The sequence below is a fragment of the Nilaparvata lugens genome, chromosome 9 (assembly GCF_014356525.2).
Source record: "Nilaparvata lugens isolate BPH chromosome 9, ASM1435652v1, whole genome shotgun sequence".
Classification (NCBI taxonomy): domain Eukaryota; kingdom Metazoa; phylum Arthropoda; class Insecta; order Hemiptera; family Delphacidae; genus Nilaparvata; species Nilaparvata lugens.
Genome location: NC_052512.1, coordinates 30816080 through 30831471, shown reverse-complemented (window position 1 = coordinate 30831471; position 15392 = coordinate 30816080). Strand labels below are relative to the sequence as shown.

General features: G+C 37.6%; 3 protein-coding genes across 3 annotated transcripts in view; 2 read left to right on the top strand and 1 right to left on the bottom strand.

Moving 5' to 3' along the window:
- LOC111044983 (serine/threonine-protein kinase ULK3) overlaps positions 1–5818 on the bottom strand; it is a gene marked incomplete at its 3' end in the record, with an annotated part of 39902 nt that extends 34084 nt beyond the window's left edge. Inside the window, 3 exon segments of the mRNA XM_039435218.1 lie at positions 733–887; positions 2839–3072; positions 5454–5818. Coding sequence (XP_039291152.1) covers positions 733–887; positions 2839–2964 — 281 coding nt within the window.
- LOC120352904 (transcription initiation factor TFIID subunit 10-like) overlaps positions 1–15392 on the top strand; it is a 207195-nt gene that overhangs the window by 67967 nt on the left and 123836 nt on the right. The window lies entirely within an intron of this gene.
- Positions 6000–15392, top strand: part of LOC111059331 (E3 ubiquitin-protein ligase ariadne-1) — a 35601-nt gene continuing 26208 nt past the window's right edge. The window contains exons 1-3 of the mRNA XM_039435217.1: positions 6000–6074; positions 6197–6405; positions 7812–7967. Coding sequence (XP_039291151.1) covers positions 6199–6405; positions 7812–7967 — 363 coding nt within the window. The 5' untranslated portion in view covers positions 6000–6074; positions 6197–6198. The remainder of the gene's footprint in view (positions 6075–6196; positions 6406–7811; positions 7968–15392) is intronic.

The window sequence follows — 15392 nt, the reverse complement described above, 5'->3', positions numbered from 1 at the left end:
CAACGCCACCCCACGCTCCGCCTTCAGTGTGGTTGTACCCTCTTCTCAACGCCACCCCACGCTCCGCTTTCAGTGTGGTTGTACCCTCTTCTCAACGCCACCCCACGCTCCGCTTTCAGTGTGGTTGTACCCTCTTCTCAACGCCACCCCACGCTCCGCTTTCAGTGTGGTTGTACCCTCTTCTCAACGCCACCCCACGCTCCGCTTTCAGTGTGGTTGTACCCTCTTCTCAACGCCACCCCACGCTCCGCTTTCAGTGTGGTTGTACCCTCTTCTCAACGCCACCCCACGCTCCGCTTTCAGTGTGGTTGTACCCTCTTCTCAACGCCACCCCACGCTCCGCTTTCAGTGTGGTTGTACCCTCTTCTCAACGCCACCCCACGCTCCGCTTTCAGTGTGGTTGTACCCTCTTCTCAACGCCACCCCACGCTCCGCTTTCAGTGTGGTTGTACCCTCTTCTCAACGCCACCCCACGCTCCGCTTTCAGTGTGGTTGTACCCTCTTCTCAACGCCACCCCACGCTCCGCTTTCAGTGTGGTTGTACCCTCTTCTCAACGCCACCCCACGCTCCGCTTTCAGTGTGGTTGTACCCTCTTCTCAACGCCACCACACGCTCCGCTTTCAGTGTGGTTGTACCCTTAGTTGTCGGGGAGATAGGTTGGCAGCGACCCGGTAGCACTATACCTTAACTGATATAGAGTCAGAAGAATAATTAAGTTTTTCAGCACTTACTTGGGATCCCAGTGGAAGTCTTTCATATTAACTATATTAGGGTGATGGAGTTTCTTCAAAATTCCAATTTCATTCATCAGGTTGTCAATGTCATGCCTGACTAGACTAGCTCTTTCGATCACCTTCACTGCATACACTTCGTGATTTGGTCCATTCTGAAAATCAAACGAAAGAATCTTGAAGAAAAAGTTATCTATAGTGAGGTCCACGTTATAATGGCAGTGGAGAAAAATAGGAGAACAACGTTGCCGATCCTCCGTTTTTGTCAATGGGCCATATGAATAAAGTTGAGCATTTGCTTATACTTCTAAAATATGGAGCATTTGCTTCATTTTCTATGTCGCCTTACTATATCTAAGTTTCGCCAAAATAAACTGTTTGTAGGTAGCTGTTTTCAAGTTGTTCGTAGGTAATTAACACTTAGAAAAATAAAAGTATATCTGAGATACATTCACTGCAATAAATAGTTTGTAATTTACATTCAGGAAAATAAAAGTTTCATTTATAAAAATCTCATTTCTTATACGTATAGTTAGAATGATATCAATCAATCAATAATTTTATTCAATTCAACACAATGGGCCATATGAATAAAGTTGAGCATTTGCTTATACTTCTAAAATATGGAGCATTTGCTTCATTTTCTATGAATAAACGTGAGCAAAACCTTTTGCTCATGCTCATCAAAAAAATAGTTTGAGCATTTGCTCAAAAGTAAAAGCTTATGCTCAAAATTGTATGAATAAAGTAGAGCATTTGCTCAACTTTTGAAGCAAATGCTTAAAAAAAGGTGAGTCTAGTCTAGAGCAGCTTTTCACCTTTTGCTCATACTAAAATGGCTCAACTAATCCGTATGAGGAAGAGGAAACTATACCAGATACGATTACAACCAATAGTTGAGAACTATAAAACTATTTTTATATTCAACCATAATATATATCACCATTATTCCTACAAAAGGATAAATACAAAAGATAGCCATCATAAAATAGGAAATAGGCATTTAAGAAGATGAGAGTGTAGACGATTATAAGAAGCTAATGATATTATAAGAATATTCTTTATTCTTTATTAAGTCATACAAAAAGTACACCATTAAAATTATAGGGAGAGAAAAAATAAGTTAACCTTGTGCTATTCCTCTCCCAAATTTATATAAGGTTACACATAGTCCCAAATAGGTTGAGTCTTGCAGTTGCTCACTTCACAAAATTATCAGTCTTCAATTATTTTCACAATGTAGATTTTTGAATTTAGATGTTTCAAAACCAAACATAGGAATATATTTCACATTATTATCAACGGAATAGTAAATATTCACATTTTAAATAAATATTTTTAAGGACCAAAAGTCAAACTTAAATTCATAAGCACAGCTGTTATTATATGAAGAAGATTAAGTAATATGCTGAAGATTATAATAGAGATGACATTTTTTCACGCTATTATTTCAAAATTCTAAACTCAACTAACCTAAAACTCTATTCATAAATAGAAAACAGAGCAGACGACGCAAACACAAGCGGTGCCCCCTACTTGCATATTTAGCGCTTCCATGAGCTATAAAAACAAAGTAAGGCTACAAAAGCGAATCAGCTGGTTAAAAAATCTTTAAAATACGTGAGCATTTGCTCCAGAGTTCAGGAGCATAAGGTAAGAGTATAAGGTAAAGCTTATTCCTATAAAAATGGGCAAATACTTTTGCTTCCACCTTTTGCTCATGAGCATTTGCTCTGGCATTTGAATATGGGCCATTGTCTTCTATAGAAGATAGCTGATACAGGTTTATTGATGAAATATTAACGGTTCATTTTCGTTTAAAATAATCAATTATATTTTTATCAAGCAAGAAATTATATTTCCCAATAATTTCATAATTAAGATAGAATATTTTGTTGATCATTATTAATTCTACATTGTTAAAAGACGATCTGCCAACAGAGCAAAGCAATAAAGAGATAGAGCTATCCGCTTTGTTGAATGATAGACAAGGATAGCAATGCGATTGCTAATCAAACACTGCCATTATAACGTGGACCTCACAATAACCCATTTTTATGAGTTAAGGCTCTAGAACAAATAAAATAATTATTTATCTATACTCACCAGAGCTACAGCCCTGTAGACGGTGGCGAAGCTCCCCTTTCCGAGAAGTTTATCGAAACGATAGCCTGGCAACTTGAATTCTGATGGATTGATAGAAAGATTTTGCATTTCAAAGCTCAAAGCCATTTTTGTTGTAGCCAAGTCAGGCAGTCACAGCTGAACTATTTATCTTGGAGCCTTCAAAATATACCGACTCTGGTTTACATTGTTGTGTGTTGATGGTTGACCATACAGCTGCAACATTCAAATTTGAATTAATTAGATGAGAAAATGACTTCTTGTCATGAAGTGTAAATTTGATATCTAAGGGCCGGTTTCCGAGCTCGGGATTTAGCTAAGTTCTAGACTTTAAACAGCTGGAGTCAGAAAATTGGCTTTCCGAAAAGGGACGAAGTCGTAGTCCATGTTTAATATAAATTTCGAAAAAGAAGAAAATCGAACAAAAAATAAAATACAGAGAAAATAGTGTAAAGTTTCCGCTATTTTGAATTATTTAGGAATGTTTTATTTCGCCAAGAAAAAACGTTTCCAATTATAGAAATAAGAAAATAAAGATTATCATAAAAACTGCAACTATGCCCCGTTTCGGAAAACCAATTTTCCGACTCCAGCTGTTTAAAGTCTAGAGCTTAGCTAAATCCCGAGCTCGGAAACCGGTCCTAACTGCATTTATAGGCAGCGCTCGTCTTTCGACTGAATCTACAATACGCTAATGTGCGAGATAAATTACTTTTAACATGAAGAGGAGAAACCCATTCTCCCTCCACATTTTGTAGCATAGTCACAGACGGACATCCTGCGCACAATTGGATGCGCCGTGTCATTTCGCTTCAGGTTCTTGTGATGAACACATCTCCGTAACATACACAAACATATCACTTTGGAACATTGCCAGTGGTGGGGAGCGAAGCGTTACAAAGCTCTCTCACACAGACACAAATGAAGGAGAATGCTGCTAGGTAGTGGGAGAGATTAGTGGAGGATAGAGCATCGGACCTCTCCGTCTTTGAGAAAGAGCCGTGTTAAAAGAAATTTATCTCGCACTTTAGGAAGCACTACCGTGCTCCCTAAAAAGTGATAAAAAGAGCACTAAAAGTGATATCGTTACCGTATTGATGACCTCGCTATTTGCTGTCAGGACATATATCTGGAACTATAATGAGGTGCATTTTATAATGGCAGTGGATGAAGATAAGAGGGCAGCGTTTCCGATTTTCTGCCTTGCCACTGCCTTCTGTAGAGGACAATGAAACCGGTATATTTTGATATAAGTTAATATATGTTAATTGTTGTTTAAAATAATCAATTACATTTTTTGCAACTAGAAATTAAATATTTCTCAATGATTGGATGATGAATTATTATATTATACTAATATTTCACAAATTGATTACATTTTTATATTGTTATACACTACCTGGCAATGTTGCAGAACTTGGAAAGGATAGCGCTATGTGCTTTGTTAAATGATAGATAAGGATAGCAGTTTAAATGTTAATCAAATACGGCAATAATAAAATGTACATCACTATGGACCTGATTACTGGCATCTATAAAAATTGGAATCTAAATGATAAATAATTTTTATTGCCTTTAAGCCATCAAATACAGCAATTTGTTCGTCAAAGTTTACAAGGTACTAAAATTGGTTTTTAAATATAGATTTCAATCTATCAAAATACTAAAATATCACAGTAAGATTCAGGTACTTTTGTAAAACACATTGATAGTCCTTTCAGGAACACTGAAAAACTCATTCATTTCGTATCAGAAAGTTATGAGTGCCCCGGAGAATCTCTTTGGTTGGTAGAGACCTAGCTGCTGCCGGAAGCCTGTTGAAAAATCTGGCATTTAGGTGACTAGGGCTATTCCTCACTCCTCTCAGCCTTGTAAATGGAATGTCGACCTGGTACCTGCCCCTGGTGTCAAAGTTATGGATGTCACTACGCAGTCGCATACTCTCAAAGAAATCTTAACTTTTTTCAGTGATATAAAGATGTAGAGGCATACCACTGTCATGATGGATTCGGCACAGAAGAGAGGACGACAGTGGTCAATGATTCCTGAGCCAGTAATAATTCGTATGGCCTTCTTCTGAAGCCGGATAATTCTATTAACTCCACTAGCTGCACCCCAATGTTCAAGGCCATACAACATGATTCCTTGGAAGAATGAGAAATAGGCTGTCTTGACATAGTCCTTTGGCACACTGAGCATAAGCTGCCTTAATAAGAAAATCACCCGTGATAGCTTCTTACAGATGACTTCAATGTAGGGGTTCCAGTTTAATTTTGGACCACGACCCATCTTACTTACTTTCTTCTTACTTCTGATGTCTTCCTCACGGTCCTGGGATCGAGGAATCGTCAATGGATGGTTTCCTCTGTCAGAATCGTCAAGAAGGTGTACATAGAGTATCTTGCACTATAGCCTACTCTAAGGTGGTATGTATGCTCCTCAATAAATTCGGTCCACCAGATATATTTATTAATATAAGCAAAGAATGTTGCGTGAATTGAACCAGCAGATATTAATAACATAGAAATAATTTGTGTCACATCAAATTTGAAGATAAATAATGAAAATATAAAATGACAACAGGTTTGTTTACATACCATATGGAGGTTCAAATTTTGTCTTCAAAATCACTGGCAGTACTGAAGAATGAAACTTCCAGCTAATCTTTGATCCACTGTTATCGGGAAAGACAAATCAGTAGATGAATTCTATGGTTAATTTTAAATTGATCGCAACATACATATCTTCAAGAATGATATGTTGTATTTAACAATTGCATATTTCTGAAGTACTGCAACAAGACAATATATTTATTCTTACCATATAATAACGTTATTTGATGTTTTCTCTTGAAATTTATCAATTTTAAGGTTTTATGAAGAAGTTTACTGAACAACAACTTGTTGTGTATTCGTTCTGCGAAGTTACGATTGCAATGGACTAGACCCAAACATAACCTACTAAAAATGAAACAACGTAACAGCTGACTTCCTACGATTCTCTCCATCGAGACATTTATACGCATGCGTTTTAAACCGTGTTTGCCTCACTGAGGCTTGCCTCGCATAAATCTGTGTTTCAGTACTGGGCTTTAAAATTTTTCTGAATCAAGATCTAGGCACCATCAGCTGTCAGAAGGCATTGAAATTATTCAATGTGACGTCACATATGTTGTGAAGATTTTGTTGAGTGGAGTGGGGAATATCAGTACAGGACAGGTGAATAATTTTTTTGTTTTCGTGACCTTATATAAATTATCAGTTTTTATTGTTGTCTGTAGAAGTTAAACTGTTGAAATATCAATAACTGTGGTTCAAAGGGATTTTCTTCATCATTTCAGTCATGGATTCAGAGGATGAAACACTTTACGATGAGGTGGACTCTGGAAATGAATCTAGTGGTGATGAAGTTGATTTTCCAATGGAAGTTGAAGCTAATAATCCTAGAGAAAGACAAACTGACGACGATTATCCATTCGAAGTTCTTTCTACTGAGGAAATTGTTCAACATATGGTGGATTCGATAAAGGAAGTGAACATGGTAGTCGAGGTAAGAATTGAACTACATGACTGTAATGTCATCCATTGTTGTAGATCTAGATACGTAATTCGCCCAAAATAAATAATTGATTGAATAGCTAGAAACAAGAGCTCTGTTTGAAAAAATATTCATTCACTATCACAAAGCATTACAAGACAAAATATTCAATTATTTTATAAAAATGTTATTTGCAAAATGCGTATCACTTGGCTAGTTACCAATCAATTGTCAGGTTAGGATTTACATAGTGCATACCAGGAAATTTCATTACATGTTTGTAATTTCAACTCAGATTAATACAAACATGTAAATCTAATATTCTTAAATACATCTTTAATAAAGAGAATATTGAGAATAATAAATATATTAAAAATAGTGTTGGCTTAATAAGCAAATCTGAATAGGTACGAGTTACTTTTCAAAAGTGGCAGATCGCGTATTTTTTACATAATATTTACAATGAAAAACGGTTGTAGAGTAATATCGATAAAGATTTTGTAGGGTGGCTAATATTTCAATCGAAAATTGCTATAAGTTACAGCCATCTTGATTTATAAAAATTTATTAGAACTATTTCATCATTAAAAAATACATTTTCATGACTATTAATCTGTGATGACTATTAAATATAATAGACTATTATATTACTATTGAAACATAATAGAGTATTTTAAATAAGTATGAACAGTGTTATTCTTACGTTAGATATAGGCTACTGGTATCAGTTATCCTCTATGAAAGACATTGGCGAGGCAAAGAATCGGAAACGCTTTTCTCCCATCTTTCTTCACTGCCATTATAACGAGGACCTTTTTATAATCTAGATAAATTAAAGCGTGAAATTAACCTATTATAAAGCTACTTACTATATTGTGTTATTTGTTTCTCTTCGTATATTAACGGTTTACAACCAATATATTTATTTTGTTACACAAAAATAAGACTAAAATGAGAACAAGAGGTACGATTTATTCATATATATAACACCCGCCAAAGACAACAACTTTATAACCAAAGTACAGACGTCCCATCACGTCTTGGGAACAAGTGTCTACAATAGGTTGCCAGTCAATAAAAAATTATTCACTCTCTTTGTTTATCAAATTACTATTTGATCTTCTGCGTGCAAACCCCTTCTATTCTTTGGAGGAGTTTTTCTCACATTCTTTCTAACTAAGCGTTGTGTTATGAATATTTTACTGACGTTGCTAATGACTGTATGGTCCGATAGCAAAAGAATTAAATCTATTAATTTATCTATCTGAGCGTAAATTGTACTTTGAAAAGTGACATAACCAACATTTTGATTTGGACAGTAAAGTATAAATTGGAAATGGGACAGTTTTGGGCATGAGCCTGTTGTGCCTTTCCTCATATTAAGTAATTGTATGTAATAAATAAATCTGTGTTTTCAGATTCCGGCAACTACAACTCGAATTCTATTGAACCACTTCCGGTGGGACAAAGAGAAGCTGATGGAAAGATTCTACGATGGTGATCAGGAGCAGTTATTTGCCGAAGCCAGGGTCATAAATCCGTTCAGGAATCCCCAAGTGATAACCAGACCAAAGGTAAGTTAGATGAGATTGATTAGATAAGGTAAGAAAGATGAATAATCTTGAATGGAGCTGGAATCGCACACAACGAAAGTATAATTCACATAAGTCGGAGGTCAGATCAGTAATACGTTTTTGTTAGCAAAAAACCTAGAACGGGTTGAAGAAATGAGACCGGGCCTAGTTCTAGTGGTCGCCTGTTGTTATTAAATTTCAACATTTCCGTGGTCCATTGCTAGCCTAAGGCTAGTTTCACACTCATTCGGTTCGTTTCGTTTTCGGCAAATTCCGATAAGTGTGAAACGGTAATTCGGTTTGAATTCGGTACCGAATAGAACCGAACGCCCACTTGACTCTAATAAATTCCATCAGGTTTCAATTCGTTGCTAGCTAGAGGCTACTTTCACACACTTTCGGTTCGGTTAGTTTCGTTTTCGGCAGATTCTGATAAGTGTGAAACGATGATTCGGTTTGAATTCGGTACCGAATACCAATCGCATAGCACCGAACGCCCCCTCGACATTAATAGGTTTCATCATATTCGAATTCGTTGCTAGGGAAGCAGGAAAAAACAAAGTATTCTACATACGCTTGCCTTTTTTGTTTTTATTTTAACCTGATATCGTGATTATCTGTTTCAAAATTTTCCAAGTCAAAATCATATGGTCAATTCATTTCTGTTAGTTCACAGAAACATTTTTTCTCAATGAATAGTTTGCTGAAAAAATATGAAATATATAAATTATAACTTGGGAGAATTTTTATTTTTCCATGAATATTACATGATTTCATCAATGGAGAGAAGAGATGAAGTTTATATACCATGTGCCAAAACAAGAAACAAAGTTTCGATTTAAAAAAAATATCTCTCTGAACATCCAAAATTAACATAATCAAAAAGAACTATTCAATAATTTACAATTTTTAATTAACTTTGAAATTTTGTTGTTTAATAAATAACATATATATATATATATATATATATTATATATATATATATATTATATATATATATATATATATATATATATATATATATATATATTTAAATATACCAGCATGAACTGTGAAAATCCAAACACAGCTGTGTTTGAGAAGAAAACACCTAATTAGAACTGTGAAATTTAGTCTTAGAAAAGAGTGGACTGTATAAATAGGAGAGAATGAATCAAATTCTGAAATAAGAGAGAAACAATGTGTCTTGACTGATTTGACACCTGACTGAAATTCCACATGAGTGCAAGAACCGTTGTGCATTCAAAAACCTGTGCACTGGAATGAATGCAAAACAGTTTTAGGCAACTCAGTATTAAAACTAATCAACAAACTGTAGGCTAAGGTGAAATGCCAAATGAAAAAGTAGGTTAGTAAAATACAAACTTTAATCAGCATTAAAGAATATACCAAAGGTAAAACCAGTAAAATACTGACATCAATAGTATGAATCACAAACTATTAAATCACATGAGCAAGAATACATGTAGTTGATCCTAGTTGACATAAGAAAAATATGATGTCCAACAAAATGATTTAGAATAGAAAAATATTCTGTAAATTTGAATACATAAAATGACCCCTCACATAACAAAGAAATGACATACATCTGCAAGTTGAGGATGAAAAGTACTCTATCTTCAAGTATCTTCTCCAGAGTCATGGTCTATTATCACAAACCGTGATCCGACTCGTGGTAGCTCCTGCTTGGACACAATTGCAACATCCTTGAACACCTGGGAATATGAAGTGACTGTTGTTGATCCAGTTATTGCTGACCATGATGCAGTTGTGATGGACCTGCACCTGGGGCTGGTGAGTGATTCTGGAGCTGGGCAGCCTGATACTGGACCAATCACATATCGTACTATCAGGGCAGACCGACTGCCTCTCTTCAAGGCTGCTGTTGATGGTGTTGACTGGAGCAATGTTCTGAACTGTTATCAGCCAGAGAACGCATTTGGTGTTTTCTTTGAGTCTTTTATGGATGTGTTCAACAGTCATTTCCTTTAAAAGCCAGAACTTCCAGGAAATTGCAAGGAATCATGGAAAGTCTGTAAAGATTCTCAATGACAATCCTGGTACACACCAAGGCTGGCACAAATCAGAGCAGAAGTTGCTCTCCATGCGAGGATGGGGCTCATTGATGATGAGGGGGACAGACTTCATCTCCGCAACCAGTACCTGAGAGCAAAGAGCATTTATCGAGCTGAGGTTGATGCTGCTAAAAGGGCGGCCAACATGTCAAAAATTGAATCTGCAGGAAACCCATGTAAAGCTGCCTGGGACCTCTTAAACCAGATCGCCAAGATTGTTCGAGACCTAAATGTAAAGCTACACCGATGAATTCAACAGCTTTTTTATTGGTGAGGTGGAAAAGATAGTTGCTTCCATGAATGATGTGAGATACAATGCTCCTGGTTACAATAACAACCGAGTGAAGTTAGAACGGTGGAAGGAGGTCAGACCTGCGGATGTTGTTCGTGTTATTCGCGGCTTCAAGAACTCCCACAGTCCTGACGTCCATGGAGTTACAGTTGGTGTGCTGAAGTGTGTTGCGGATGGGATTGCTCTTCCCCTGTCTCATGTGCTCAATGTCTGTATGCGACATGGCTGTTTTCCTGATGTCCTGAAGTTATCCCGCACGATTCCGGTCTTCAAAAAGGGTGACCCTGAGTCTATGAACAACTATAGACCTATATCAATCATTCCTGTATTGGGTAAGGTGTTTGAGGTCCTAATGAAGGAGCAACTTGTGTTCCACTTCGAGAGAAATAATCTTTTTTCTGACGCACAGCATGGCTTTAGAAGTGGAAGGTCTACGTTTACAGCTGTCTCAGAGATGATTGATTTTATTGTTAAAGCCTTTGAGGAGAGAGATCTTGTTCACCTGGTCCTTGGTGATCTGAGTAAGGCATTTGATTGCGTGCCTCATGGAATTCTTCTTGAGAAGCTTGCTGGGTATGGACTGGGTGGTGAGGTGCTTGTGACCCTCAGATCCTACTTGACTGGAAGGAAGCAGATCATATCCATGGAGGTGCTCTCTCACAGCCTATGCAGGTGGATCATGGTGTGCCATAGGGATCGGTGATGGGCCCACTACTCTTCCTGGTCATGATCAATGATCTTGGGCTTCTTGGACCGGTGCTGATGTTTGCGGATGACACCACAATTTACTCTAGGGGCGGACGGTTGAACAAGCTGGCTTGCAGGCTCAGCGAGTTTTTGATGATGCCAAGCAGTGGTTTGAGAGAAACAGACTCTGCTTGAATGAGGGGAAGACTCAGCAACTGGTTTGTGGACTTCGCAGCCTTGCTGACTCTTCCCATAAATCAGTGGTGAAACTCCTGGGATTTGTCATTGACTCAAAATTGACATGGGCAGGCCATATTGATGGAGTTTGCACCAGGCTGGCACGAGTAATCTACTTGCTGCGTAGACTCAAGCCCTTCTCAGCAGGAAAGATATGGTGATGGTATACTTTGCCCTTTTCCATTCCCATCTGCTGTATGGACTCCTGCTGTGGGGGCATGCAGCGGGCTGCAAGAGTGTGCTGATGTCCAGAAGAAAGCACTTCGAGTGATCACCTCAGCAGGGCATCGTGAGCACTGTAGGCCTATCTTCATGACCTGGGCATCCTTACGGTCTTCAACCAGTACATACTGTTGAGTCTGCTGCATGTTAAGGACACCGAGGGCAGTCATGTGCTGATGGCTGATCGTCATGTGCACGCTACAAGGAGGAGACTTGACAATGACATACCGCGCTGCAGAACCACAAGAGAAAAGACTCCTTCCCAATATTTGCACTGCGCCTATACAATGACCTGCCTGCTGGTGTGAAGAACCTGCAGGGTATTGCTTTTAAAAACCGAGTTGAGATCTGGCTGAAGAGGAACCATTCTACTCAGTCAATGAGTATTTTAATGCTCACAAGGACAATATAGTTTGACCTGTCATCTTTACCATTCGACGCCATCTATCCAGTTCCCTGGTCATGGATGTAGAAGGAGGAATTAAGGATTATATTTAATGATCAACTTTTTGATCCGTAGGACGTAGTCAGTAGTCAGACTCAATAAATAGGTTAGGCCTAGCCTATCTTTGATGGATTATCAAAAAATTGATAACCAATATGAGGATGAAGATGGAGTCACTTCAATTTTCATCAAGCAAGAAGATACTCCTGATGGTGAGACAAATGACGAGCACGACAGGGACACTGTTGCCACAGCTGAGGACGTCAACCCATTCGAACCCGCAGTGCAACTTACATACCAACTAACATACCTACCTCAGGGTGACTGGTCGACAATATAAAATTGAAATAGAATTTAACTTGTTATGAACCAAATTAGGATTAAGTTTAGAAAAAGATTGAAGTTGAAACTTATCACAAATCGAAAGACATGAAAAAACTTAAAACAGCATAAAGATTCTAGTAAAATTTTCAAAATGTTCCAAGTCAAAATCATATGGTCAATCATTTCTGTTAGTTAACAGGAACATTTTTTTTCAATGAATAGTTTGCTAAAAAAATATGAAAGATATATTGAAACTCAGAGAATTTTCATTTTTTTTATTTTTCCACGATTAAACATTTCTAATAATATCAACATATTGGCCCTTATGAATAAAACCAGAGCAAATGCTCATGAGCAAAACCTTATGCTCCATGCTCTTGCTCATGAGCAAAGGAAGAAGCAAAAGCATTTGCTCATTTTATATGAATAAGCTTTACCTTATGCTCCTGAACTCTGGAGCAAATGCTCACGTATTTTAGAGATTCTTCATCAGCTGATTCGCTTTTGTAGCCTTAGTTTTTTTTATAGCTCACGGAAGCGCTAAATATGCAAGTAGGGTGCACCGCTTGTGTTTGCGTCGTCTGCTCTGTTTTCTATCTATGAATAGAGTTTTAGGTTAGTTGAGTTTAGAATTTTGAAATAATAACGTGAAAAATGTCATCACTATAATAATCTTCAGCATATTCTTATAATATCAATAGCCTTCTTATAATCGTCCACACTCTCTCATCTTCTTAATACCTATCTCCTATTTTGTGATGGCTATCTTTATAACAGGTATCTTTTGTATTTATTATTTTGTAGGGATAATGGTGATATTATATCATGGTTGAATCTAATAAGAGTTTTATAGTTCTCAACTATTGGTTGTGATCGTATCTGGTATAGTTTCCTCTTCCTCATACGGATTAGTTAAGCCATTTTACTATGAGCAAAAGGTGATAAGCTGCTCTAGACTAGACTCCCATTTTTTGAAGCATTTGCTTCAAAAGTTGAGCAAATGCTCTAGTTTATTTATACAATTTTGAGGAAAAGGTTTTGCTCACGTTTATTCATAGAAAATGAAGCAAATGCTCCATATTTTAGAAGTATAAGCAAATGCTCAACTTTATTCATATGGCCCAATTTCATTTAAAAGTATAAAAAAGTATAAGCTCAACCTGCCCCATTAAAACATAATTGAGCATAATCTTTTAGGTTATGTAGACAAAATCAAATTGAAATCTACCCAATATGAGATTCTCTCCCTGTCGTGGTCGACGACGGCATTTTACTTGAATTTAGAAAAAACACGGTGCCACTAATGAGGGTAATGAATCGGAATCAGAGGACAATAAAGTATGCTAGTCGAGAGTTAGAGGATGCACCTTTCTGGAACAATAGCCCAGTGTACAGGTAGCGCGGCCCCATCTCGTTTCTTTAACCCCCTTAAAACAAATTGAAATTTATCGTCAGTTGTGCAAAGTGTACGGGAAACGTCGTTATGAATGAAAGCTCGGTCCAGAGATTTTGTAGAGCGTTGAAAAATGGCCGCGCTAGCGTTCATGACGAGAAAAAGAGTATAAAGTTCCAAAGTCGATCAGAAAATTCGGGAAAATCGCCGCTTTACAATAAGTTAGTCAAGACAACACAGGATCAAACACGTTTAGTCACAATTCTTCACATTGTTGTTATGACGCAACTCATACTGATTAGTCATTGCAATTAGACACATGTCTTCATAAGCAACTATGTGAAGTATTGTGACTAAACATGACTGATCGTGACTAGTCTTGTCAGCCTTAGATGGGCCGTCCACTAGAACCATTTTTGTCCGAACTAGCATCGGCCGAAAACTACCGAACGCGACCGAACTATCCCCCAACAAAGAAAGGAATAAATGCTCGTCCATTGCAACAGGTTCATACGGCCGTCTCCGGCCGATCAATTTTTCGATCCGAATTGAATGGGATTTTCTGGCTCTATCCGGCTGAACTAACTAGTCGAGCTGAGACAACAAAGTGTTCCTAACCTAAAATTGTTTCACAGTCTTGTTTGTTTTGTTTTTTGAAGTTGTTCTGTTTTGTAAAGTTGTAACTATGGACAATGAAAAGTTGATAAGTTTGGTTCAAGACCATAATCCATTGTGGGATATGCGAGACAAAAGATGTCATCGTCATGATGTTCAAAGGAGTCTGTGAACAAAGCTTGCTTAATAATGAATAACTAATTTAGTGGATATTTGTTTATTCAATTTTCAAAATCTCAATATAATCATTGTTTATGAAAAATTGTGGTGGCTATGATAGTAGTCAATTCAATAACTGGCAACTAGACTGACGTAAACGGTTCCAATGGACGACCATATTCGGCCGAATTAACGGCCGGCAGATTCGTCCGATTTAACGGCCGAACGGATCGGTTGAATACGGTTCCAGTGGACGGTTACCCTTAGGCTGGAGGTACACCGGTTAGACAAGACACGTTTAGTCACAATACTTCATATAGTTGCTAATGAAGACATGTCTAATTGCAATGACTAATCAGTGTGAGTTGCGTCACAAGCAGCTATGTGAAGTATTGCGACTAAACGTGTTTGATCCTGTGTTGTCTTGACTAACTTATTGTAAAGCGGCGATTTTTCTGATCTACTTTGGCAACCAGTTCATCTGTGGCGTCACAAGCAGCTATGTGAAGTATGGTGACTGAACATGACTGATGGTGAGTAGTCTTGTCTTGACTAACAGGTGTAGGCCCATCCTTAGTCAGTCCAGACCTTGCTCCAAGTGACTGTCACTTGTTGCCGAAAATGAAGGCTTGGTTAGCACTATAGCACTTGGTGACAACGAAGAGTAGCAGCTGTTAGTCACCAGGTGGCTCAACTCACATGTATCGCAATTCTGTGACGAAGGAATTTCAAAGCTTGTCCACCGCTATGATTAGTGCCTCAATCTGTTTGGCGACTATGTAGTACTTTTATAGAAATATAGAATTTTTCTGCTTATTCAAATGAATCCTACCGGGCGTTTCAAGAAGAATGACTCAATTTTAAACAGTTATGTTTATTTTAAAAAATAGTGTGCACAAACCAATTTTACATCAATTCACTCACAGAAGTATCAAGTTATGATTTATTATAAGTGTCGTGTGTGTCGTCATTTTGA